The 25,116-nt window shown below is 47.0% G+C and overlaps 1 protein-coding gene across 3 annotated transcripts in view; it reads right to left on the bottom strand.

Moving 5' to 3' along the window:
• Fndc3b (fibronectin type III domain containing 3B) overlaps positions 1-25,116 on the bottom strand; it is a 299,935-nt gene that overhangs the window by 61,683 nt on the left and 213,136 nt on the right. For all 3 annotated transcript variants that reach the window (XM_057756973.1, XM_057756974.1, XM_057756975.1), the window contains 4 exons: positions 21,406-21,557; positions 18,256-18,315; positions 12,619-12,757; positions 9,867-9,920 (listed from right to left, as the gene is read on the bottom strand). In XM_057756973.1, coding sequence (XP_057612956.1) covers positions 9,867-9,920; positions 12,619-12,757; positions 18,256-18,315; positions 21,406-21,557 — 405 coding nt within the window. The remainder of the gene's footprint in view (positions 1-9,866; positions 9,921-12,618; positions 12,758-18,255; positions 18,316-21,405; positions 21,558-25,116) is intronic.

The raw sequence follows: 25,116 nt of genomic DNA, 5'->3' as shown, positions 1-25,116 counted from the left end.
CTCGCCTGGACACACAACAGAAAAGCAGGAGTAGAAAAAAACCACTTTGTGTTCAAAAGTCTGTGATCTTGTATTTGATAGCCTGAGGGCACAGTGCCTGGGCATCTGGTGGTGTCTATCAGGACTAAAGCAGTCAAGAGAAGCCTATGTCACAAAGGAGCTTTTATGCTCTATCTGTGGAAAAATAAGGTCGTTCTTCAGGCCTCACAGCACAGGGGCGTACATCTCTTAGAACCAAGGTAAAGGAGGGACACACACAGCTTCCGGAATGGGGACAAATGAAGCATCAGTCTCTTTGTAAGGACATTCACTTCGTAATCCATGCTGCGAGGAATCCTAAATCTATTAATGGCCTCTATACCAGAGAACCAAATAGCTCAGGGGACTCTCACTCAGCCAAAGAGCCCTCCCAGCTGCATCTCAGGATTCCACAGAGCTGACTGCCCATCCGTGAGTTCAGTCCAATCCTTACTCCAGGATCCATGAACACAAGCAAGAGATGGTAGGGCTCGGACGCCATCATCTGGCAGAGTGCTCTCCTAGCACGCAGAGACCTGGGTCTGATACTCAGCATCACGAAAACGGGGTAATCTCACACATCTATAATCCCTGCACACAGAGGCAAAGGCAGGGTATCGGGAGTTTAAAGACAAACTAGTTTACAAAACAAAGTTGAGGCCACCTTTGGACAGAGGAATCTCTGTCTCAGAAACAACCAACTAACTGAAAACTGTTGTGGTCACCTGTTCTACAGCTCATACTCATTCATTTGATGGCCCTTGTCTAATTCCAGCCAACTTTTATTGATATCCCTTGCTTGCAGGAGACCACATGCCTCACCTAACAGGTGTTCTGCTTTTTACAGCCTCGTGGACATGCAAAGCCATCCAATAAAGGACCTTTAAGATGCCTCCCAAGTTACTGCAGATGCTGAAATCATCATCAAACTCCTAGACAACAATGATTAACCCAAACTGCCCCTGCAGCAATGCCATTACTTCAGCTACATAATTACAATTTAGACCAAATAAAACTCTTGCTCTTTTTTTTTTTTTTAAAATAGTTCTGAGGGTGGAACCGAAAGGCCCTGGCACAACAGACAAGCTTTGCACTACTGAGCCACACTCCCAGTCCCTGGGTTAAAACTTGTTAGCATGCAATTCCAAGGCTTAAGCACAAATAAAACAGCTTTTCCCAGGACCTCGGCTCCTGAGCCGCCTTCCGGTGGCTGAGAGCACACAATGACAAAGGGTCCAGGAGAAAAGCCACTTTACGGGAGGGTCGGCTTGCCTGGAAGCTAGCAGGGAGGCACACAAAAAAGTACTTAATGCTGTTTCTAGGACCTGACTAAAATTAAATTAAAGTTAAAATGTGTTTAAAAACAGCATGTAACTGTTTGTGTTAATTTGTCAAAGAATGTAACAGAAAGATTGAAAACAGTAAAAAATACTTTCTCAAGTAGTTTTTCCTCTGCTGAATATCCTCTGAGCAGCTGTCTTTAGCATGTGGGAAGACGGACTTTCCACAAGGGTTGGCTCCTGCTTCAGGAACCTAACACTTCTGGGCTAATTCTACACACATAATTCACGAGCATCCCAATTAATTCAGGCTCGTGTTTGCCTGCCAGAGTAATTCTGTACACTGTGGGGGCTGTGGTGCCCTGGCTAACATTCCCAGTTAGCTTGGCACCACCAGTGCTGGAAGCGAGCATGTTCAACAGAACTGGCACCAGCAGATGAAGCTGGCTGGTATTTCCAACTGCCTTGAAATTAATAGATTAGAATTGTCCCCTGTTTATTTTCCACAGCTTCTTCATTCTTGGCACACAAGAGTGGGGGGTGGATGGCTGACTTGGTAAAGTGCCTGCCGTGGAAGCAGGAGGACCCGAACTGTATCCCGAAATCCATGTAAGAAAAAAGGGTGTGGTGGCACATGCTCGCAACCCAGGGCTGGGGACACAGACACACAGATTCCCAGGGCTGCCGGTCCTACTTGTCTCAAAAACACAAAGCAAACAAGGTAGACAGTGCCCGAGGAATGTGACACCTGCCTCCACACACGCCTGTACGAACAAACGTAACTAAGATGAGGGTGCTGGACCCCATGGTAAACCAGCTCTCTCTGGCCACGTGCTTAGATCCGTCCTGGGATCAACTCTCTCCACTCTCCTTCTGACATTACTTTCCAAGGTGCCTGACTGCCTGCTAAGTCAGTTAGTTACATGAAGCTGCTGGCATGTCATCTACTTTGACCATGGCCATGTATCGGGTGCAGACGTAGGCACTCTCTGCAGGAGCATAGTTTAATATGCTAGAAATGCAACTGAAAATCAAAGAAGTGAGGCCGCCCTGGCCAAATGAACTACTGCCAGGTTCTATGCTATAGTTTAGTCTGCTTATGCATCTATATTTAGATGCTGTTCCAGTACTGGCAGACTCTAGGCAACATCAAAGATAAATATTGGCTTGAGATGTGCTCAGCAAGCTATATACTAGGTGGGGCTCATAAAGGGGGCCTGGGGACACTCCACATCTGGGTGGATTTATGTATTTTCTGGCGCCAGACCCCACTCTGCCCTTTCCAAGACAAGAAGTGGGGTGGGGTGGCTCGTGGCTGCAAACACTGAATAAAGAGCTTACATTTCATCCTCAGGAACTCATTTCCCAGGAGAGGCTGGGTTACCTGAAACAGGCAGGGGTGGTCATCAGGTGCCTAGGTTTAGAGAAGCTGATGTGGCTTTGCTACACGCCTCTCCAGGTCCTGGCACAGTCACGGCCTTGAGGACTGCTGCAAACGTGCTAAGAATGTTTCAGGGAACAGGGAAGGAAAGGAGCAGCGCGAGTTAACAAAAGCAGCAGTTACCTGTGGCTGGGGAACGGCTCAGTCTTATAGCACCCGAGGCAGATGTGCCTCTAACGTCAGTGTTGGGGAGGTGGCGGCCAGAGGCTACCGGGAGCATGCTGGCCAGTCTAGCTGAACTGGTGATCGCTAAAGTTCAGCGAGAGCTTGTGGTTCAAAAGACAAGGTGGAGAGGATGGAGGAAGACATGTGACATCAACCTCCGGCCTCCACATGTTTATAAAACACATGATGTGTGTGCAGACAGAGACACAGAGACAGAGTGGTCTGTACAACTGCTACCTGAACTGAAGGATGGTTGGCCTTGGGCCGCCACACAGGCAAGGCTACGGTGGCTGCCCTCCAGCTGGCAGTAAGCATGACAGATATAGGATAGAGTAGGAGTTAGGGATCGAGGTATTTGTGATTTCAGGCAGAATCTTCCTTATGAAGTCTGCTTCCCACTCCATAGCCCCTTTCTGCACATGCAGCGAATAGAGAGAATTGTCCCTGGTGCCAAGATCCTAACTGGGGGGGGGGGGGAAGCTCCTCACCTTTCAACCATGCTTCTGAGTTCTAAGACCTTTGTGCTGACTAGTTTTATGTCAACTTGGCACAGGCTAGAGTCATCTGAAAGGAGGGAGCCTCAACCGAGAGAATGCCTCCGTAAGATCAGGTTGTAGGCAAACCTGTATGTAGAGCATTTTCTTACTCAGTGATTTATGGGGGTGGGAGTGGGGGTTGTGCCATTGTGGGGGGTGCCACCCCTGGGCAGGTGGTCCTGGGTTCTAAGAGAAAGCAGGCTGAGCAGGCCACAAAGAGCAAGCCAGTTTCTTGGTTTCTGCATCAGCTCCGGCATCAGGTTCCTGTCCTGACTCCCTTCAATGATGAACAGTGTTGTGGAAGCTCCAGAGGTATAATGCTTTGGTCATGGCGTTTTGTCAAAGTAATGGTCACCTAAGACACCCTTCTTGCTGGGTTTCTTTATCTGCAACTCTGGTTGGAGAAGCCACTCCCTGGCTCTCTGACAGCCCTGCCTGCAGCAGTAAAGGGTAAAACACTGTCATTTTACTTGGTCTAGTAAAGTCTGGAGCTAAGGATCATCTGTGACAGATGCATGCCCAGTGAACCCTTGACCCCACTCAAATCCCCATGGGTACAGTCACTGAAAAGACCCAAGACCACACAGACTTGGATAAGCAATACCTCCCCTGAACATTCTAGCCAGTGCTGTCAGTGCGGAACGGAAACCAGGGTTTCTGATTTTCCTCATGGAGTGAAGGTAGCGTGTCATGCATGTATACAAGTGTGTGCGCGTGTGTGTGCATGCACGTGTGTATGTGGGTGTGATCATGAGGAGGTGGCAGAGAGAAATAGACCAGACCTATGGGGAGGTACAAGCATGGAAGGTTCACCACCCAGTACCTACATCCATCAGTCAGGCCTTCGGCCTGGCTCCACAGCCTTTACTACACTGCACATGGGAGAGGAAGTGTCCAAACAATAGCCTGTGGAGGCCACTTCAGATTCAAGCCATAGCAAGCTTCACGTGGTTCTGTGGAGCTCAGCATGTCTCTCTGCTTGGTGGCATTGTCCTGACTTACATCCCTATGACAGCTGTCACTTGACCAGAAGAGTCACGTGGAAACCCACTGTGACGAGAAGCACTCTGAGAGGATATCGACTCCCGAGCCACGCGAGAGACCAGTTGACAACAAATAAGGCACCAAATTCCTCCTGTGAAGGCAACTCAATCCTTCAGTGCGCTTGGCTGCCCCTACCCCCAGGGACATTGAGGAGCTGCTCTGTGGGTCTGCGCACACCCGGGGGGCTTATGCATGGCCTGTGGTCTGTTGGCGGGGATCACGGACTCTGCCTGACTGGCGGTCCACTCTTAGTTCCAGAGCTGTAGGCTCTCTCTTAGTTCCAGAGCTGTAGGCTCTCTAGTCGGCTCGGAATGCCGATGTGAACATCTGTCTCAGCCAGCTGAGTCACATGTGAGAAGATTCTTGTGAACTTCGATCATCTCAACCCACAGAACTGTTTTTCTGGTTCTTCCACACATCCCAGGCAGAAGCTATGCCAACAGCACTTGAACATCTATATATACATGGCCTGTCAGCAGCAATCCTGTTTAAACTCTGGGCAGAAGACAGTCTATTCCCAAACAGTCCCTCACAGGGATTTACATGTCGAAGGGTCAGTACCTGAAATTTTCTGTTGCTAAGTCACCTTATCCAGTCCTCATGCAGCAGTACCATCAGACAACAGACACTGTCTTCCCACTGCAGAGACCCAGGCTCAGGGACACAACAGACTGCTGAGGTACTGTGACCTACAATCAGACGACACAGACCAAAACCTATCCCAATACAGAACAGTTCTTTCTCACTAGTGAGTACAAACAACAGTCTCAGGAGATCCACCATCGCTCTGGGCGATGAGCTGAGTGCCTGCGCACACAAGTACGCACACGTGCACAGAGGCGCAGAGCGCGACGTACAAGCTGACCTCCCATCAATACTTCCTTTACACAACTTTTTTTCCTAAAACAGAAAAAGTTCCTATTCAACCAAAAATATCTAACTTTTTAAATTTCTTTTTTAAGGAAAAAGGCCAGTTCTCCATGCATTTAGAAAGCTTCAGGCTGAGAAGGCATATACCACGTGGGAATCCAAAGGCTCTCACTGGTTTGTTCCCTAACCTAGAGAACTCTATAATCCCTAGTCTATCATCAGCCACTCCATGTGGGTTTAAATTTATGGGGTAATCACGTTAGTTATTGGTAGATACATACAAGAAGTAATCCCTAACAATTCCCATGAGTAAGTCAAGCCACCATGGAGTAATTCTTCTAGAGAACTCCCTCCCCCCCCTCCACTACAGGATGCTGGGAGCTCACCAAGCAGGAAGCAACACAGAGGAGCCCAAGGAGGATGGGCCCAGATCTCCACAAATTAAAGAGATTCACCGGGTAATCCACAGGAACCGCGAAACAGCGCCACTTCCTCTTTCTCTCACTGGCTCCCTCGGGAAGAACGCTTTGTGTTGAGAAAACCAGTGTCTAAACACTGCCTGCTGTTTCATAAAATTGCTGAGGGGCCTGGGGAGATGGCTCCTTAAGTGATGCATGGAGCACACAAGCCTGAGGACCTGAGCTGGGATCCTTATAAATCTTGAGAAGACCAGGAGCTGCCCTGGGGAGAAGTGGGAGAGAAGCCGGCTGACAATCATCCAATAGAGATACAGACCCACCCTGACAATGACCTCTGTTGCCAGGCTCCCGCCAGGGAGTCCCCTAGGGGGTCTCTGGCAGGACACTTACCTGCAAACAGGCAGGGCCAAGTTCTCAAAAGTCCAAAGATCACATGAGTCACAGCTGCAGGACCCTTGTTTGGTCAGGAAAAGCCACACTACTTCAAATAATGAAAACCAACCCACATCAAGTCAAAAACTGATCTCACGGCTGAGAAGACAAGGATTCCAGAAGATTCCATTCTTAGATGTTCATACCCACCACATAGTTGGTTATTCCACATGGATTTAAAAATTGAGGAGCTACCAAGTTAGTTACTAGGGCAGAAAACTGACCCAGTCTTTTAGTGAAGCCCCACGAGTAACTTTCAAGTAAACTCTATGAGGAAGAAATGGCCACAGGCTTGAATAAGAGTTGTCCGGTGCTGCTCTGTCCCCTTTGGGTCCCCACTGAGATCTCCCATCCCTTGCAGTGCAGAGCTCAAGGCCTGGCTTTATCCCAGAAGACCTCATGGAGAGGCCTGAGAGCTGGGCTTCAGGTATCAATACTTCCAAAATGTTTCCTCATCACCTTATTGGAGATTCTAGGTGGAGTTGCCTAGAGCATCTAGTTTCCAGGGGCCACCGTGCTGTGCTGAGCGCTAAAGCCTGGGGCTCCAGAGGACACCAGGACACATGGTACATATGCAGAGGGGAGCACCTTCCCTCCAGGTTATCACCCTTGGCCCAGTGGGAAGACGGAGGGCGGGTGGGCTTCCTCAGGACAACCTTCTTTAAAAAGCGTTTTTACACTTGTTTATTGTCTCGGCATGTGTCTCCGAGTGCGTGCATGTGTGCAAGGCATGCACGTGGAGGTCAGAGGACACGTGAAGGTGTAATCTCCTTCCACCATGTCAGGTCCAGGGATTGATTCAGACTGCCAGGCTCTGCAGAGAGCACCTACTCCCATGGCTTTTTTTTTTTTTTTTTTTTTTTTAATCATTTTTCACCCATCTTATTTTTGGGCAGTGATCTGTTCCTCTCCATCCCCACAACTTTTCTCTACACAAGTGTACTTCCAGTCCCTGGAGAGCCAAGCATCTGGGTGTGCGGCTGAGGCAGACACTGGAGAGGCGACGGGAGGTATGTTTCCTGGGAGGACTGAGCAGGCAGGGCTGGCTGCAGCACAATGGCCATCTCCCAGTCTCTGACACCACCATGCTGCACTAGGGCAGACACTACAAACAACCCTTCACCAGGTGCACTGGCTCTAGAAACTTCCAGATGGTTTCAGAGGGGAAGTCAGGGCTTCCTAAATTTTCACTTCCTGCGGGTGAGACGCCATTTTCCTTCTCTGAACATCAGCTTTGGAACCAGGGCCTGGGCAGCACGGGAATGCAGACTCAAGTGAACCACTCCGAGGATGTCCGCCGAGCCTTTGGTCCCATTTAGAAACAACAGTACCCTGATTATTTTGGTAGGAATTTCACTTCTAAAATGATAAACTGGGCAGGATGAACTAGTTGCTACTGTATGTAGTTCCACTGCCATGAACTCCTAGAAACCATTTTTCAACCTTTTTAGGTGGACTGTAGGAGAAACGTGGGGTATAAAACAAAGGCAACTGGCTGGAAAAATGAGGAGCCTTTGGCTAGGTTGGCCTTATTTGCATATCATTTACAGATGCTCAGAAGTACACAGAGAAGCACCTGGGAGCCTGCTCAGCTATCAGGGAGGAGGGAGCTACCTTATCATTCTTCCCTCACAGTCTGCCATGTGGAGGCAGGAAGGGGTATGCGCCAAGAATGAAGAAGTAATAAATGAATACATGAATAACACTGAGAACAATCCCCGAACACTCTGATCAGAAAAGGTGAGCACCAGTCACCTACACTGTGACAGCGCGGAAGCTTGTGAGCTGATGACTGTCCTTGCTGTCACTTCACAGACTGGGTAACTGAAGGCCTAGAAGTTGAGCCACCTGCTATGAAGCTGGGACAGGTCCTCCTCCTCCTAGTCTGTGCTCTCTGCGATCTGCTGCCAGGGCTGGTCCGACACCTTAGGAGGGTCAAGTGAAGCCACAGAGCACAGGAGAGCCCTTGTTGGCCTGTGGGGGCAGCCTGGGATCCAGCAGAAGTCAGCAGAGCCGAAACATTAAGAGGGCAGAGGATGAAGTAAAAAGGAGGGAGAAAAAAGGAGACCATGCAGGGGAAGGGACAAGGCTCCCTGCTAAGCACTGTAAACTCGTGATGACTAGTCCATGGTGGGGAGCGCACCAACCCTATGGGAAGGAGGAAGCTGCCCTTCCACCGCTGGCTCCTTCAGGGGTCTACCTAGGAGATTTTCCACTCAATTTCTCTGACTTTTCCAACCTTAGATTGTCACCGTCCTAAGAAGACAAACAGCAAAAAGCGTGGAACAAAAAGCCACACACGGGGGATAAGGAGGTGGTTTAGCTGGTACAGTGCTGACAGCATCGTGAAGTCGTGAGTTTGATTCCCAGAACTCACATAAAATCCCAGTGCTACAAGCTTGTGATCTCAGCACCGAGGAGGCAGAGACAGGCGGACCCTTGGGGCTTGAGGACCAGCCAGTTTAGCCTAGTGTTGAACCGAACACATGAGATGCCCTGTCTCTAGAAGCAGGGTGGATGGTCCTGAGGAGCAGCACTCGGGTCTCTACTGGCGCACATACAGGGTTATATACACAGCCCGGGGCTATCGCGGGGTTCGGTTGGCCTCTCAAACCACTTTACAATGGAGATCTTTGGAAAGGCAGAGGTTTCACCTATCTGTACTTAGGAGGGACTTGTAAGGTTCTAAGGCCACCATGGCAATTATCCTTGGTCACTCAAAGCTGCTACGACGCAGCCCAAATGCAAATACAGCCTAGAGAAAGCAGGGAAGATTCTGTGTGTCACTTCAAAAAGTCATCGCTAACTATTTTATGCATCTAAAATGTTCCCTTTTAAGTTGTCCTCACCTGACAAGTCATGTTTTTGCTCATGCATACATTCGTTTTCAATCTCTTCGAATTCAAGTCAAAGACTAGGTAACTTCAACTACTCCCCCAACTCTTTTTTTTTTTTTTTTTTTACATTTTCTATTTTTTAAGTTTTTAGGCCCTCTCCCAAACCACAGCAAGGGAGACTGAAGCACCAATGGAATGAATGCAGCAGAAATAAATCTACAGGAACAGACGGCACAGGAGCCTGCCAGGGGCAAGAACCGGCCACGCACATGATCTCCTGCAGGAGGTTCTGGGTGTCTGGGTGTGATGTGTGAGGACGGAGAGGCCGTGGGCACTGGCTCGTGGCAGAGTGGCTTTGAGGACAGGCTCTCTCCATCATGGGCACTGTCCCTGTCACACGATGGTCTACGCACGACATGAATGAGACTCCAGGCGCTGTTCCACTCCCAGACAGATATAAGGAAGACCACCATGTCACACAAGAAAGAAACTAAAGCATGCTTCCCTAACAGCAGGCTTTGCATTATCAAAACCACCCATGCAGCAGAGAGAACACAACCAACTGCTACTACAAATTAACACCTGGGGAGGCGCTGCCAATTCAGAATAGATAAGACCTCGGCTTTCAGTGGCACCGCGCGCATAAGAGCAGGTAGATTTATTTTAATGCACGCTCCGCTGTGCTGCTGCAATCTAACTGCTTTTTCATGCTGGCAGCTCCTGAGCAAAATGTCTGTATTGATGTGGCATTTCCTTTGTCTGACACACCTCAGGAAAGACCAGTATCTTTGAAATGGTGTTTTGGAACGTAGAAAGATGCTTACCTCATCCCATTCTAAAAGGTAGCTGGTGATTTTTGAACCATTGTCAATTGGAGCCTAAAAAAGAAAATAATGAAATGAGATTGGAGAAAGCTGCTCAGAGACAAGCGAGCAACATGGTCAAAGACAGTGGCTGTCATGGCTCCATGCTATCCCCTCAGAGAAGGAACCAGCAGCTGCCGCGGGGCCTTGGTAGACAGCATTACCTATTAACTTCCACAGCTCAGCTCTAGGAGGGCTCAACCCTGGCAGGCCTCCCAGGACAGTAAAGCAACCAGTCCCACCCCTACCATGCTTTTGCCCTACCGTGCACCCTGCATCCTTGAGACAAAACTCTGAGGAGTCACTTTAGGTTCAGTGCAGCAAGAGACAAAAGGCTGCTGTGCTTCAGGACACTGCTTGGAGCTGGGGCAGGAGCGCTCACGCCTGCCATTCTGTGACTTCTCCTCAGAGCTTTGGATTTTTGTTTTTTTCTACTTTTCCTTTAGGTACTTAGGATTAGAGAACCAGCTGTAGAATTAAATACCTCCATCCCCACTCTACCTCCTCCCACCCCACCCCTCCTTTACACAAGTGTGCTATACATACACACACACACACACACGCATGCACACAGACACACATACCACACACATGCATGCACACACACATACACGCACACAAATGGAAAGATTACATCCTCTGGATAGACTACCAGAGGGTACTAGCCCTTCGCAATTGTTAGCAAAAAAAGGCTTCAACATTTCCTGTGCTCGTAAAAGAAGGCTGATACCAGCGTCACTGAGAAGACAAGGTTCAACAAGGCAATGAGAACTTTCTGGGAAAGAGTACTTTACAGAGCCCGAGCTATTGGAAGGGGTGACGCCACCCGGTTAATCGCAGCACTCAGGGTAAAAAGTCCTCAATAGACAGACGAAATAAAAGGCAAACAGTAGGAGCCTATCTTTTCTCAAAAGTGTGCTTGGGTTTGGAGAGAGAGAGAGAGAGAGAGAGAGAGAGAGAGAGAGAGAGATGGGCCCAGTGAACTCCACCACACCCTTGCAGACAGAACCCCAGCCCAGCTGTCTGCTTGCCAGTAGTCTGGTGTGATCTGTTTAATATCAACATGGAAATTTCATTTCAAGACTGAAGATCCACGATGGGTAACTGGGAGACCACACATACGTCACCCAGGAGCACACCCAGGTTTATAAGAAGCACTCAGCAGACGACAGCTGCTACTTCATCATCAGGGCTCTGGAAGGGCTAAGGCCCCATCTTCCCCTCCCTCCCTCCTTCCTGCTGAGCCAGCATGCAGGTAAGTGCTGTGAGCTGAGAACTGGTGGTTTGAGCTCTGGTGGGTCTGGGCTGCAGGGCAGGATAGGGATGTAGGTGAACTTTTAAGTAACTGGCAAAACTTTCAGGAGAACCCAGTGCTTTGGCTTTCTTAGTTTCTTTCTGGAGGAAAGAACAGGTGGCAACCACTTAAACACTTAGACACTGAGCTGAATCCAGGGCCGCATTATGTTTGCCGATAACTGAATGGAACAGGGTATTTTTGGCCTCCAAGTCACCTCTCTGGGAGCTGCTGGTCCACCTGAAACCGGAATACCACCCGAGCAGAGCAGAGATGTATCAGTGATTCCCAGCTTTAAACCTGTAAGACCCCAGGGTCCCTCTGGTAATCTTCAGATTGCTTATGTTTTTTCAAAAGAAATAGATTCTAAATCTTTCCTTCAGAGAAGATAGATTTTTATTAACTCACGTAAACTTAGTTTTAAATGGATGTGTAATTGCCAAGGAATTAACCAACCATGATGAGCTGTTGGGTGCTAAAACTCTGAAAAGGTGGGAAATCACTGACCTGGATTATCCCTGGAAGCCAGGAAGGAAAATAAAAAAGTTCAGAGTCTAAGCCAGTTGCAATTTTGCCTTTGTCCCAACAACACAGTCAATGTCAGCCACTGACTATGAGCGCATGGCCACACACCAGGACACAGAAGCCTGGCGACAAGTACGCTGTCGCTCGCTCCTCTCTCCCGGAAGCTCTCACCCCTCCACTCTCTGGACCATAGCCCTCCATCATCTCCATCCGCCTGACAGTTTCAACGACATTTTTAGATATCAAGACAGAGAAATAATGACTGGAAAGGATGCAATGATCTGTTTTCTTGGAAACATGAAACTGATCAACAGGTTAACTTTAAAGAAGTGACACACCTAAGACCGCTTGCTAGGCAATGGTTATTTTTAGACAGTATACTGTATATGTACTGAGAGCTACTACATGGTTCAGGCTGTTAAAAATAGGAATCCTGATTGAGCTAATGACTAATTAGTGAAAATTAATCAAGTCTTAATGGAGTATAGAACACAATATATTCTGGGAAGCTTTAACTATTATTTCATCTCGGGAAGAAGCCCTAAGAACTCAAACCTACTTTATCTGTAAACCTTCACATTGCATGCTGAAGTTCCCAAATGACCATAGAAATGAACTCAAGTAGGGGAGTGATGAAACGGAGGTATTTTTACCACCCAGGATGCACTGGGAGATCTACCAAGTTCCTGAGAAGGTGCTCATATTGAATCTTGCAGGTCCTTCCTCCACCTCCTCTGCCTCTGCCTGCCACACAAACATCAACTTCTGATACATCCTAAAACTGGGTTCACGTGGCGATTACACAGGAACCCGAGTTCCCATGCAAGCGGGCTGTCTGGAACGGCCGCTGACTGCCTCCCACGAGCCGGAGCGCGTTCTTGGTCCTATACTCACCTTCCATTGCAAGGTGAGCGAACTCCTGCTCCTGTTCGCCAGCTTGGGGGGGAAGGGGCACTCTGGTGCACAGCTGTGGGTGGTGAAGCTGACTGGCTCAGAGCAGGACCCCTTGACGGAATTGTACATGGCATATACCCTGCAAAGGAAACGGACAGGCAGAATGAGAGCTCTGCTTCCTGGGCTCTCCACAGCGGAGCAGAGTCCTGACACAGGAGCACACTGCGCTCGTGTCCTTGCCTCGCTCTGGTCAGTAAGGACAGGGACAACCATCTCATTAGGATGGCATTCGGCCAGTTCCCACCCAGCCCCACTGCAATGGAGGTAACTCTGCTGACTGAAAAAGACACTGTGTGTAAGAGTGGAGCCTCACTCCCAAAGTGGCTTCCATATATACACTCTAAATGCCAACAGGCGTGGCCTGGCTGTCTAGAAAAGATGAGAAGTGCACTAGCTAGAAGCAGTCGGGAAGGCATGTGAGGCAGCGATTAGGGTTCACAGGCTGCAGAGAATGCACGGAAAGGGTAGACACCTCAGCACTACTCAGAGCACCGTGGACATCTACGTACAAATACGGACGTGTTTCTTGAGAAACCTGTGGGCCACTGCCAAATGCACCTCTCTGCAATTCAACAGAGACAGCATTCCAGAACAGCCCATCCAATGCATATTTAATGCCCACGCATAGCACCGAGGCTAATGATTTTCTCTCTGCATTCTGAAGCACTTGGCTCAGCATTCAACGCATGTGCCTGATTTTAGCAAAAATGCTAAGCACAAATGTAGACCCGATCCTAAAAGGCAATGTAAGAATCCATCTTGTATTTGTGTTGTTTGCCTTCTGGGAGGACATCATAGCATTTGGGACAAAGAAATGATACCAATTATGAGACTGCTCCCTGCCCAACTGAGAAAAGGTTCCTCTGTGCACACAGTGTAAAATGAACAGTTTAACACAAAACCAAACTGCAGAGACCCACCAAGATCACATCCACATGTCAGGATGGACTTTAATGAATTGTTGCAGACATGGTGGGCTTCAAGCTTAAACTTTATGTCACAATGTTCCAACGCAAGTTGTGCCTAGACCAGGATGCGTGTGGGGGGGGGAGGAGCTGGTGTCTTTAAATATCAGTACCTATGAATTTTAGGATTTAGATGAAGATCACCACATAGGAGAAAGTCAGATGCTGTGTATCCCCAATCCATGGTCACAGCACCTGAGCACTATGTGCAGGCCTGATTCCTGCATGAAGGAGGTCGAAGTGGGATGACTGTGAGTTCAAAGGTGCCTTGAGCTACTAACCTAGTCAGTCTTCTGTCTATGTGACACAAGCTAGAGGCATCTGAGAAAAGGGAACCTCGTGGAGAAAATCCCATCATCAGATTGACTTGCAGACAAGCCTGTGGGACATTAGCTTGCCTGATGATTAATGCAGGGTCCCATTGCTTAATAATCAAAGTCCACGGTGGGCAGTGCCATTCCAGGTAGGTAGTCCCTAGATCGCATAGGAAAACAGGCTGAGCAAGCCAGGAGTGCAAACTACAGGCGTGCTTTCTCCATGGCCTCTGCTTCAGTTCCTCCCACCTCCAGGTTACTGTCTCGAGTTCCTGCCTTGACTTCCCTCAGTGTGGCCTAAGAGTTTTAACCTCGAGCCAGGTGTGGTGGTGCATGCCTTTAACCCCAGCACTCCAGGGGCAGGGACAGATAAGATTTTTGAGTTCAAGACCAAATTCCAGGATAGCTGGGACGACACCCACTCTCCAAAAACAGTGGAAAGTTGAAATAAACTCCTTGCTTTCAAAGTAGTTTTTGGTCATGATGTTTTATCAATCAATAGAAACCAACGAATTATAAAATGAGTTCTAGGCTAGCCTATGCTGTATAGTAAGACTATAGTCTTGCTATAGTACAGTAAGATGCACAAACCAAAGATAAGTGAAGAGGACAGGTCATCATATATGAATCTACATGTAGATCTAACTATATGTCACTGTCACCTTCCTGGAAACTCAGAGGACAGGGAAGCCTCAGTCATCTAAAGTGAGTACGGCACACTCCACAGGTCACAAAATGACCCCAATATAGTCATGAGGACCTAAAGAAAACTCTATGGAGTTAAAGAAATTTGAGATCCACTAACCAAATAACATTCAGGCTACATCTGAATTTTCCTAACAACAAACTTTAAAAAAAGTAAACCCTTCATTTTTAGGACAACTGAGGAAAAGTGAGAAATCTTCGAGTTTTGAAGATACTAAGAATTACTATTGTGTTTTAAGTGGTAGGTGAAGATGGTAACATTATTTTAAAATGAAATACATAATATCTAATTTTGACTTTAGGATATTTGGTAAAACAGAGTTTGGCAGAAAAAGAACCCGAGGGCAGAAGTAAAAGTCTGAGGTGATTATATGCACCACATGAAGCCACGCTGCTCATCTGTAACTGCAGCGGCTGCTAAATTCGGTGGGTAGACCCTGGTGGGAAAGCGTGCGCTTAGCATATATGGGGCCCTGGGCTTAATCTCCAGCAAACCCCTCTCCAAAAAGGGACAGCTGTTTACATGAGAAGTTCAGTGATTTCACACATACAAGCTAAGGAAAAATGAGGTTAATATTAAAGCATACCATTGATGTGCTGCAAATAGTAAAAATTGATATATTATTTAATCACATCAGGATTATTTATTAATCAAAACTGTTCAGCAAATAAATAGTAACTAATTATAACTGTAACAGAGGCTTGCTACATTCTTACCCATGATGTATATAAAAAGTGAAATCTTTAAAAATGGCATATATAGTAAATATTCCAGGGGCAAGCAAGATGGCTCAGTGGTTAAAGGACCTGCCGCCAAGCCTGATGACCTGAGTTTGATCCCTGGAATTCATGTCATAGCGAGAACCCATTTCTGCAAGCTGCCCTCTGATCTCCATGGGCAACCTTCCCTCAAATAAATAAATAGATTAAATAGATTAATATTCTGATATGTTTTCCCTAATATCCTGTAACGGGAAGATCTATAGCACAGGATAATTTTCTTGGGTTAAATAAATCAGCTGGGTTTTCTTTTGCACTTGACCTCCCAAACCAGAACATTTTTCTGCATAACTGATTTGTGTTGGGGTTCCACAGGGTTCCATATCAACATCAGGCAAACACTTAGGAAGCAGTTGCTCCAAGAATTTCACCAACAGGCTCGTAGCTCCTTTTCACACGTCTGGGACATCCTAAGAGCCAGAGTCTCCCGGAAGCAGAACCTATTTCATAACTTCACTCTGGGCTGGCCAACTAGGTTTTTAGAAATGGTTCAGCACATCATTTTCTTCTGGGAAATATCATCCCATTATGTCACTTCTGGGCACACTGCTACACTGGTGACTGAAAAGTGCCGCCAAGTTTGTCGTGGGCTTGCTGTCTATCCCATCATTCAAATTCCCGGCGGGGCCACCACTGACAGAAATAGTAGTTCCTGTTTTTGAAACAAAGCTGGAATTTATTTTTTAAAGGCTTTAATATAGATTGAAGCACAGGCAAAAGAAAGGGGGCAAGGACAGCGATGACAGCGGCTCACGCCCTGCAGTCGGCACAGGCGTCTCAAGAGACTGTCTCTAAGGTCTGGGTCCTAGGTTCGCACAGTAGAAATCATCTTAACACCATGTTAACTATAACCCTGACAACTCAAGGAGGAAGACACTCCTCTGAACAATGCCTGGAGCACACGTTTGCAGATCGTTAAATGCTTATTTATAGAAGTGTGTGTGTGTGTGTGTGTGTGTTTGTGTAGTCAAGCATGAGTACTTACGACAGTATTTATTTACAAGATTTTCTTCTTTCCTTTAAAATACCGTGTGTGTGTGTGTATAGGTACATGTGTGTGCAGGTGCACATGTGTGTGAGTATTTCCGTAGAGAGCAGTACAAGCTTGGGCACCTTTCCTTTGGAATGCTGTCTACCTTACCTTTCAGTCTCTCCTAGGCTGGGGTTCACCTGTTAGTGGGGTAGGCTAGCAGGGAGTCCCAGGGACCAGACTTCTCTGCACTGACACAGCAACCACGTGCTTTGGTGGCTGGCTGTTTAATGTGTGTTTCAGGATCTCCCTTACTGACTGAAACATCTTTCCACAGAACAAAACAAAACCAGATTTAAACACGTAATTGTTTGTGTCTAATGGAAGCACTAATTATACCTTGATAATTATAAATTGATTCTTTTTAAATATTACATCAGTTAATTAAAATTGTTGTCTTTATAAAACTCTAAGAAAAGACCTAAGCTTTATAAATCAATGCATCTTTACATAAAGGTATTTTGCTTCAATTATAATAGTAATAGAAACATCATGGTGGAACAGGTTTGCAGATATACTACATGTATGTTTATAAAAAATGAGAAAGAAGAAAACTTTTTTAAACTTGAAATGAGTTTGTATATAAATTTCCACACAGTACATGGTTCAGATGGTAATGCTAATAAAAGCAGCACATGATTGACAGCATGGCCGAGAGGATGTCCTGGTCCCAGGAAACCCCACTAATTGACAGCATGACCTGGAGGATGTCCTGGTCCCAGGAAACCCCACTAATTGACAGCATGACCTGGAGGATGTCCTGGTCCCAGGAAACCCCACTGATTGACAGCATGGCCTAGAGGATGTCCTGGTCCCAGGAAACCCCACTGATTGGCGGCAGTTTGTGCTGGAATTCCAGAAAGGAACTCCCTACTTAGAAAACCAAGCTTCCTGTAGCCCTCAGTCCTCATACAGGATGAGAGAGCTGAAACTGAGGAAAAGCTCTGCGCAGAGACAGCAGACCATCTGTGGGAAGGATAGAACCAGCAGAAAAATCACAGGAAACCTGAGGCAGAGGACGAGAGCCAGCGAGAAGAGATGGGAACAGAATATGAACAAAGTACAAGGGTAAATGAAGATGTCACAACAAGGCCCATTATTCTGCACACTGAAACAATGAAATCCATGCCCTGGCGATGCTGAAGCAGGCATGGGCAGCCTGTATATGGCGGTTCTGTTGAACTTGTCCATACTGGGTTTCATGGTCTAAGTTGATGAGAACAATGGACCAGGTTTCCTCCTCAAGAGGGCACCACATCTCATTACAGTGTGGTTGCTGGGAACTGAACTCAGGACCTCTGGAAGAGGAGTAAGTGATGGGGTCTACACATTAACTGCAGGAAATTTCACCATTAAAGACACAGTAACAAGAAAGTCTACATGTAACTTCAACAGATAATTTAGGAACAAAATATTTATGTGCCAAGATTTCTGTAGGTCTCAATGGAGACTGTAATAGTAAGAACCGGAAAGAAGGGCACTGTGTGAACTGGGCGTCGTGGCTCAGACCTGCAAGCCCAGCACTTGAGAAGCAGAGGTTGGAAGAGCGAAGTTCAAGTCATCCCTGGCTACAGAGGCCCTTCCGCCAAACAACAAAAAAAACAGAAGAGCGCTGGGTCCTCAAAGCTGCTCTGCTGTGTACAGAAAGGGAACAAATGACCACGGCTCTGGCCCCGCCCTCCACGAGGGAAGTGCCATTCAACACCAGCTTTCAGAAGGGGCATGGGATGTATGGTGGCCACCAGGGTTCTGCAGCTACTTCCAGGGCTGGGTCCTAACTCACCTCACGTGGTAATCAGTGGCAGGCCTGAGATCTTTCAGGTTACATTCCAATTCTTCTCCACTGCAACAACAAAGTATTTGTTAGTTTAACACTGGTCTCAAAGGCACAGTAGCTTGGGGACTGGGTTTCACGGTTATTAAAAAAAAAAAAATGAAAATCAGAGTACTTTGAGTGACACCACTCAGATCTAAAATATAACAAAGTTGATTAAGTTTTAAATGTCTTATGACTTTCTAAACCAAGACATAAAAGCAAATACGTACACAAACAGGTAGGTCTGCAAGAAAACACGCCAGCTGTCTGGCAAAGCTGGTCCCAGACTTAGCCTGGCAGAAACCCTGATGCTCTCAGCACAGCCCCCTCCCCTAATGAACTTGCAGTTCACCCCAGGCCTCCCAAAACAGTTCTCTGACATAAGCAAAACCACTTCTATGACCAAAAGAGGAAACTGAGCTCAACCTAAGTGATAAAGAAAAAACCCATTCAAAATAAGGCATTTTCTGTTTAATTGTTGCCAAAAGGCCAGCTGTGGGAACACATCTGGAATCCAGAACTCAGGATGTTGAGGCAGCGTAATCAGAAATTTAAGGACAGGCAAGGGAACTACACAGCAAAACACTGATTTAATATTTTTTGAAGTACGTGTGTGTGTCCATACCTTATTTCTCACTCTTTAAAATTATGAAATGGCACATTAAAATAGACTAGACAGCTAAGTATATTATCTGACACTGTCCTGAAGGAATAAATCACTATCATGGTTTTCAAATGAGACATAGTTTTCAAAATAGGAGACTCATAGGGTCAGCTGGCAAAACTGGATCAGGATAATGGGTTAGAAGAAAGTTCTGGGGTGACATGTATTTATAAAATTGATAATAACAACATGGTTATCTACAAAAACATCCTGTGCTCAGAAAACATGAAATACTTAGTGGTAAAGGGTTGCGGTGGATGAAACACATGCGAACAAACACGCAGAGAAAGACACAGCTAGCGAAGATAGGGGTGAAAGGTCAGTGACGTGCGGGACATAGCTGCCCGCATCTGTTCTTACGCCTGATGTCTGAACTTCTCAAATAAAGCTGCTCCTGTTAAGTTCAAGCCCGAAGCTATGACCACACCTAGCCTACAGCTGTAGCTCGCCCTGCACTGCAACTGAAAATGTCTTGTTATCTGCTGGACTAGGTCAACAAAGAATCAACAAATCCTGACAACTGAAGCTGAGGGGCAAGGGCTCCCTTTGAGCAGAGACAGGCTTCCAACCGCAAGCCATGCTGCACTGTACTGCCTGCCTGGCTCCTTGGAGTACCCGTGACTCCAGCTGCTAGCACCAGTGTTCATCTCTAATCAACAGGATGCAGCCAACTGGGGGCAACGGTGTACACCCATACTCTACGCGAATAGCTCCCGCTCCCAGAGACGCTGAGGGACGAGGATCACATGAGCTCTTGCCAGCCTGGGCAATAAAGCAAGTCTGCCTTCCCTGTCTCTAATTTCTGAGTGAGGACGTAGAGGCTCTCTATGTTTTCCCACTGTGTCTCTAAATGTATCCCTTTTCAAAACAGAATAAAATAATTACGAACCAGAGCATCTGACTGAGGTTTTATTCCAAGCAAAGAGAGCAATCTCTAGAGTATTCTTACAAAGGAGTGATGCCACCCCATGGCCTCTGGTGTGGCTCTACAGGTCAGATGATGCCAGGGTGAGAGCAGGTGCGGGAGAGTCAGGGGACAAGCAGGGACCAAGAAAGGACCAAAGAGAAGAGTGGGAGGCAAGAGAAAAGGTCAACAGAGGGTGGTCCTTTTCCTCTCTTTTTCTCTTTTCTAGTCCACAAGTTGGATCATCTGGGCAGCACACCATGAAGGCAGAAGAGAAAGTGGGCAACGCTGCATGGCATCGATGGGATGACAACTGAGGAGAAATAAGGCTTCTGTGTGAGGCACACGTGGGATTTGTGTGAGTTACACTGCTGCGCACAGCTCATCAGGGCTTCTGTGTGACACACACGTGGTGTTCGTTTGAGTTACACTGCTGCGCACAGCTCATCAGGGCCACCCACAGGGAGGTTCAACAAGGAGTTCAGACAAACCTGACTTTCTGATTTCTTGCTCTGCAAACATGAGCTGTACGAAGGAGAAAGGACCTGACCCTAACCTTTCCATGACATTGAGAAAACAGCTACAGTCACCAGATCAGCCCCACATGTGAGGCTCCTTAAAACAGGGGGTGAACTCAACACTGGACCATTTAATAAAGCCTCATAACAACATGTTTTAGAGTACCTTCAGTGCAGTATAGAGGGTGAAAGGCAGGGCAAGATGGGAATGAAAATATTGTAGTTTTCAAAAAACAGGCTGTGGTAGTTTGAATGCAATTGGCCCCCATAAGCTCACAGGGTGTGAGTTGCACTATTAGGAGGTATGGCTTTGTTGGAATGGGTGTGGTCTTGTTGGAGTAAAAGTATCACCATGGAGGCGGGCTTTGAGGTCTTACATGCTCAAAATACTGTCCAGTGTCACAGTCCACTTCCTGTTGCCTTCTGATCTAGATGTAGCCAGCACCATGCCTGTCTGCATGTTGCCATGCGCCCCGCCATGATGATAATGGACTGAACCTCTGAGGAGTAAGACACCACCTCAATCAGATGTTCTCCTTTGTAAGAGCTGCCATGGCCGTGGGGTCTCTTCACAGAAATAGAACCCTGAATAAGACACAGGCCTAGAGAAAGAACTGACTCTAGCGTAATTCACTTCATAGCCACTTAATGTATGTAGTAACCGAAAAATGCAGTCACTTTTTGTCCTGACAGACCTTGGTAGAAAATTTTTATTAATACTATATTGGCAATAGTACTATAAATTTATTTTACCACATAGCCCTATAATATTAATTTATGATCAATAATTATAAAATTAATTAATTCCTAACATTATAATTACTATCCCTCTTTCCAGTACTGAGAGTTGAACCCAAGGCCTCAAGCATGGTAGGCAAGTTCTCTGCCAGTGAGCTATCCCCTCAGCCCTGTCATTACTAATGTTTAAAATTACTGACTTAAAAGGACATTTGTATAGTCTAAATTTCCTATTTTTTATTTTCAATGATGCAATTTAGTAGCGATGAAACCTGTGTGGAAACATACACTACCTGTAAATGACCTTGTATTTTCCATCTCGCCCTTTGTCTGATAAGGCAACCTCATAGCTGTAAGGGAAGGAAAGGCCACCATGGGGTCCACAGGACAGTCCGACAGGGGGTGCCCAGGACAACACAACTGCTCTTGCCTGGATGTTTGACACCTGAAAAGAGAAAGAGGGGCGGGTTAAAGCGTCTACATGCATTCTACATACATTCTATATGCATTCTACATGCATTCTACACGCTCCAGCACAGCTGCCTTGAATTATGGCTTTGTTATCAATAACAGCAACACAAAAGTTAATCCGAGGCAACTTTAATTTTAATGAAAGTCTTATCTGTTGCTCTTCTGTCAAAGGCCTGAGGGCCAAAGGACACTCAGCTCCTGCAGCATCATCTTCAATGTGCAGGCTCACGAAGTCTGACGCACATTCAGGCCTCCTGTGCCTGACAACTTCAAGGTAAACAAATATATTCTAGAAGCCTTACGTTTCGCTGGGAGTTGACCTACCCTGTGGAGGTAACACTGGCCCCGCTGAGACCCTGAGGTCCTATGGATTCCCAGTCTCCTCTCACCACTGCTTGGTCTGCTCTAGTTCCAGGCTTTCCTCGGGCATCTCTGGACACTGTGCTGCCCAGAGCTCCGATCTGCTCAGTTTAGAACAAGTCTAGCCTTGGCTGCCTTCCCTGCCTGGTCTCAGTGGCCCTTCTAAGTTATCTTCCCAAACAACTGTTATACAACTCTGTTTTCGTGCTTGTTTCTAGAAAACTTAACCTAATGCACAAGGCTTAATTCTTTAATACAAATCTAACAACAGACTTCTAAACTTTAATTTCTAAGGACTACGCCGTGGGCCCTGCTTTGGACAACTCGTTAGGATGAACAAAGGAGTGAGACTCAGCTCAACGCTAAAGCTCAGTGTTCACAGAGGCCTCAGAGCTGACGATTTCGGCTCCGGGCGGGAACACATAACCATGCAGGTCTATTGTTTTCTCCTATTTTTGCCACTATCTGATTGATATAAATTATGGAAATTTATACACTCAAAATAATTTGAAAGCACAAACTTCAGTTTCAGCAGACATTCCTTCTGTGTAATCTCTGTCCTGTACAGACATGACACCGCGGCGCATTAGCTAGATTCCCATGCATCCTTCGAGATCCCAGGAGAACTTCACCTCACTGCCACCAACTAGCCTCGAAGTCTCTCACGCGCTCCACTCAGTACCACACCTGAGTTCTAAGGAACCCAGTGTGGGCTGCCACCACTACTAACCACATCCGCAATGGGGACTCTAGCACCCCCTAAGGGCACAAACTAAGTTATAGTCACTGATGAGCAGCGGGTGCTAAATAAATGTTTGCTGAGTAAAAACTAAATCAGAGAGAATAAGGCACATCCAGTTTCTTTGTTATTTTGTTTGGAGGGAGGGTTTCTCTGTTTAATAGCCCTGGCTGTCCTGAAACTCACTCTGTAGACCAGGCTGACCTTGAATTTAAAGAGACCCTCTTGCCTCTGCCTCCCAAGTGCTGGGATTAAAGGTGTGTGCACCACCACCATATGGCTACATTTAGTCTCCAATAGAGGCAGCACAACAAACGACAGGCCGATGTGTAGCATCTCTTTGGACACAAGAGAGATCATCAAAGAACCTGTCTCCAGCTGGGGCTCCAGACCGCAGCCCTCCTGCTGCCAGCCTTCCACCCAACTATACCACCTAACGAGCCAGACTGTGGGACCAGGAACCACCCTGCCCTCTGATCTGCAGAATGACCATCCCACACCCTCCAACGTACTCTCCTGCCCCAGACTTGGCTTTGGTCTCTCCTGCTGCCCTAAGCTTAACACACTTCTAAACGCAGATCAAAGGCTGCCTTTATTTCTGCACGAGCTGTCACAGTGCCCTTGTGCGGAGCTCTGGACGGAGATGATCAGGACAGTTTCTGGGCTTACAAGTCTGAGGAGTGTGTAATTAAGACAGGCTCTACAAAGGAACAAGCATGCTTCTGTTTGCTTATCGAAGGATTACTGATATCAAATTCATCAAGGTGGGGGAATGACCTCCCTGAATGTGGGTGGCACCCATCAACGGGCCAGGGTCCCAGGCTGGATAAAAAGGAGAAAATGAGCTGAGTAACAGCAGTCTTCACCCCTGCTTTCCAGCTAGGAATGCACCTTGACCAGCGGCCTCATGCGCCTGCCACCGACACAGCCCACCTTGATGGGCTATCGTACTTCAAAGTGTGAGCCACTGTGAACTCTTCCTCCCTCATGCTGCCTTTCTCAGACACTTTGTCACAGCAACAAGACAAGTAGATAATACAAGAACATGGGGGAGAGACCAGGACAGTCTGCACTCGGTGTGCTCTGGCCACATGTTCTGTCTTCTGTGTGGTCATTTCACTGCTGGGACATTGATCTCTTATTAGCTGGTTTCTTCAATTAGCTTTTCAGACAGTTTCCCATGCAGACCAGGGCATATGCTGAATTCTCCCACACCCCTGCATGAGTAATCCTGACCTATTGGTTATTTTACATAATTTTAATTCCAAAGGTGCTTTTCACTATGAAAGGTTCAGCTTCCATTAAAAAAGGAGGATCCCTGACCTGGGAGACAACTGCTTAGGTTGTAAATGACAGCCCTGCACCTTGAACCAGGTGGGTAGAGACTGACACCAGGATTGGTGGTGTGAACTACACACCTCAGAATAGTCTGGTGAAAGCCAGCGTTTCAGACACCAAGCACTCATTCATAAATTCACACCCTTCAAAGTTCACGCTTCCTAGCAACTGCTACAAACACACTTTCCTCCTTGAAGACTTAGCTGTTTGAACGAGCAGAGACATGTGATGCTAGATGGAACAGCTAACAGTGTTTACTTCTCCCTAGACTATGAGCCAGCCTTGAGATGTGAGTACCTGTGGACCTGCAACCTAGCCAAGGGCTTTCCCAACACAAGTGCACACTGGGAATGCAGCATACTTCCTAAGGGCAGAAGTTCCTATGAATTCTTCCCTTAAGCTCTGAGGGCCACTGGAGTGCTGGGCCTCTCTTTGGACTTAGAAGTCACTACTACCTCAACAAGGACTCCAGGAAACTAGTTTTTGTCTTTGAAGACAATGCCACCTGGGGGTCAATACTCAATCCTCAGCCCCACGTCGGTGGGTCAGGGCTGGACTGGTAAGGTGAGATGGGACTGGGGGGGGGGGGGGGTCAAGGCTATGTCTAGTTACAGAATGTGGCCATGAACTTCACTTTGCCAACTTCTCTCTTTGTGAAAACTTTCTCAGCAGTGCTGATCACCAGTTCAGCCCAGGATGCTGCTCTTTTGTTCACTGCAGTGATCTCCATGGCTACAGAGACTCTCTGGGAGTGTAACAGTTGTATGGACCTCGGAACTGCTAGAAGTCAATGCCTTTAGAAGCAGTGATTGTTAGTTCTGGTAACACAGGTAACTGATGTCAAAGGGTCTTTAAGAAGTGCATGACTGTGTCTGCATAGGAATTGGTTCACCATTTAAAAATGCCTCGCGGGCTTAGGGAACTATTATCTACTCCTGAAGGGCTCACTGCCAGAGCTTGGACTTTCTTACCTATTTCATAGTGCAGATTCTAACTGGGGAGTGGGTGTGGGTGTCAGCTGTAAAGTGTATCAACTTGTAGCCATCCTTAGATCCTTTCTCTCTGCCCCTTCTGCTCAGTGTTTGAATTAGTCTCT

The sequence above is a fragment of the Chionomys nivalis genome, chromosome 24 (assembly GCF_950005125.1).
Source record: "Chionomys nivalis chromosome 24, mChiNiv1.1, whole genome shotgun sequence".
NCBI classification, from domain to species: domain Eukaryota; kingdom Metazoa; phylum Chordata; class Mammalia; order Rodentia; family Cricetidae; genus Chionomys; species Chionomys nivalis.
Note: the sequence above shows the minus strand (reverse complement) of the source record. Positions and strands in the feature narration are given on the sequence as shown.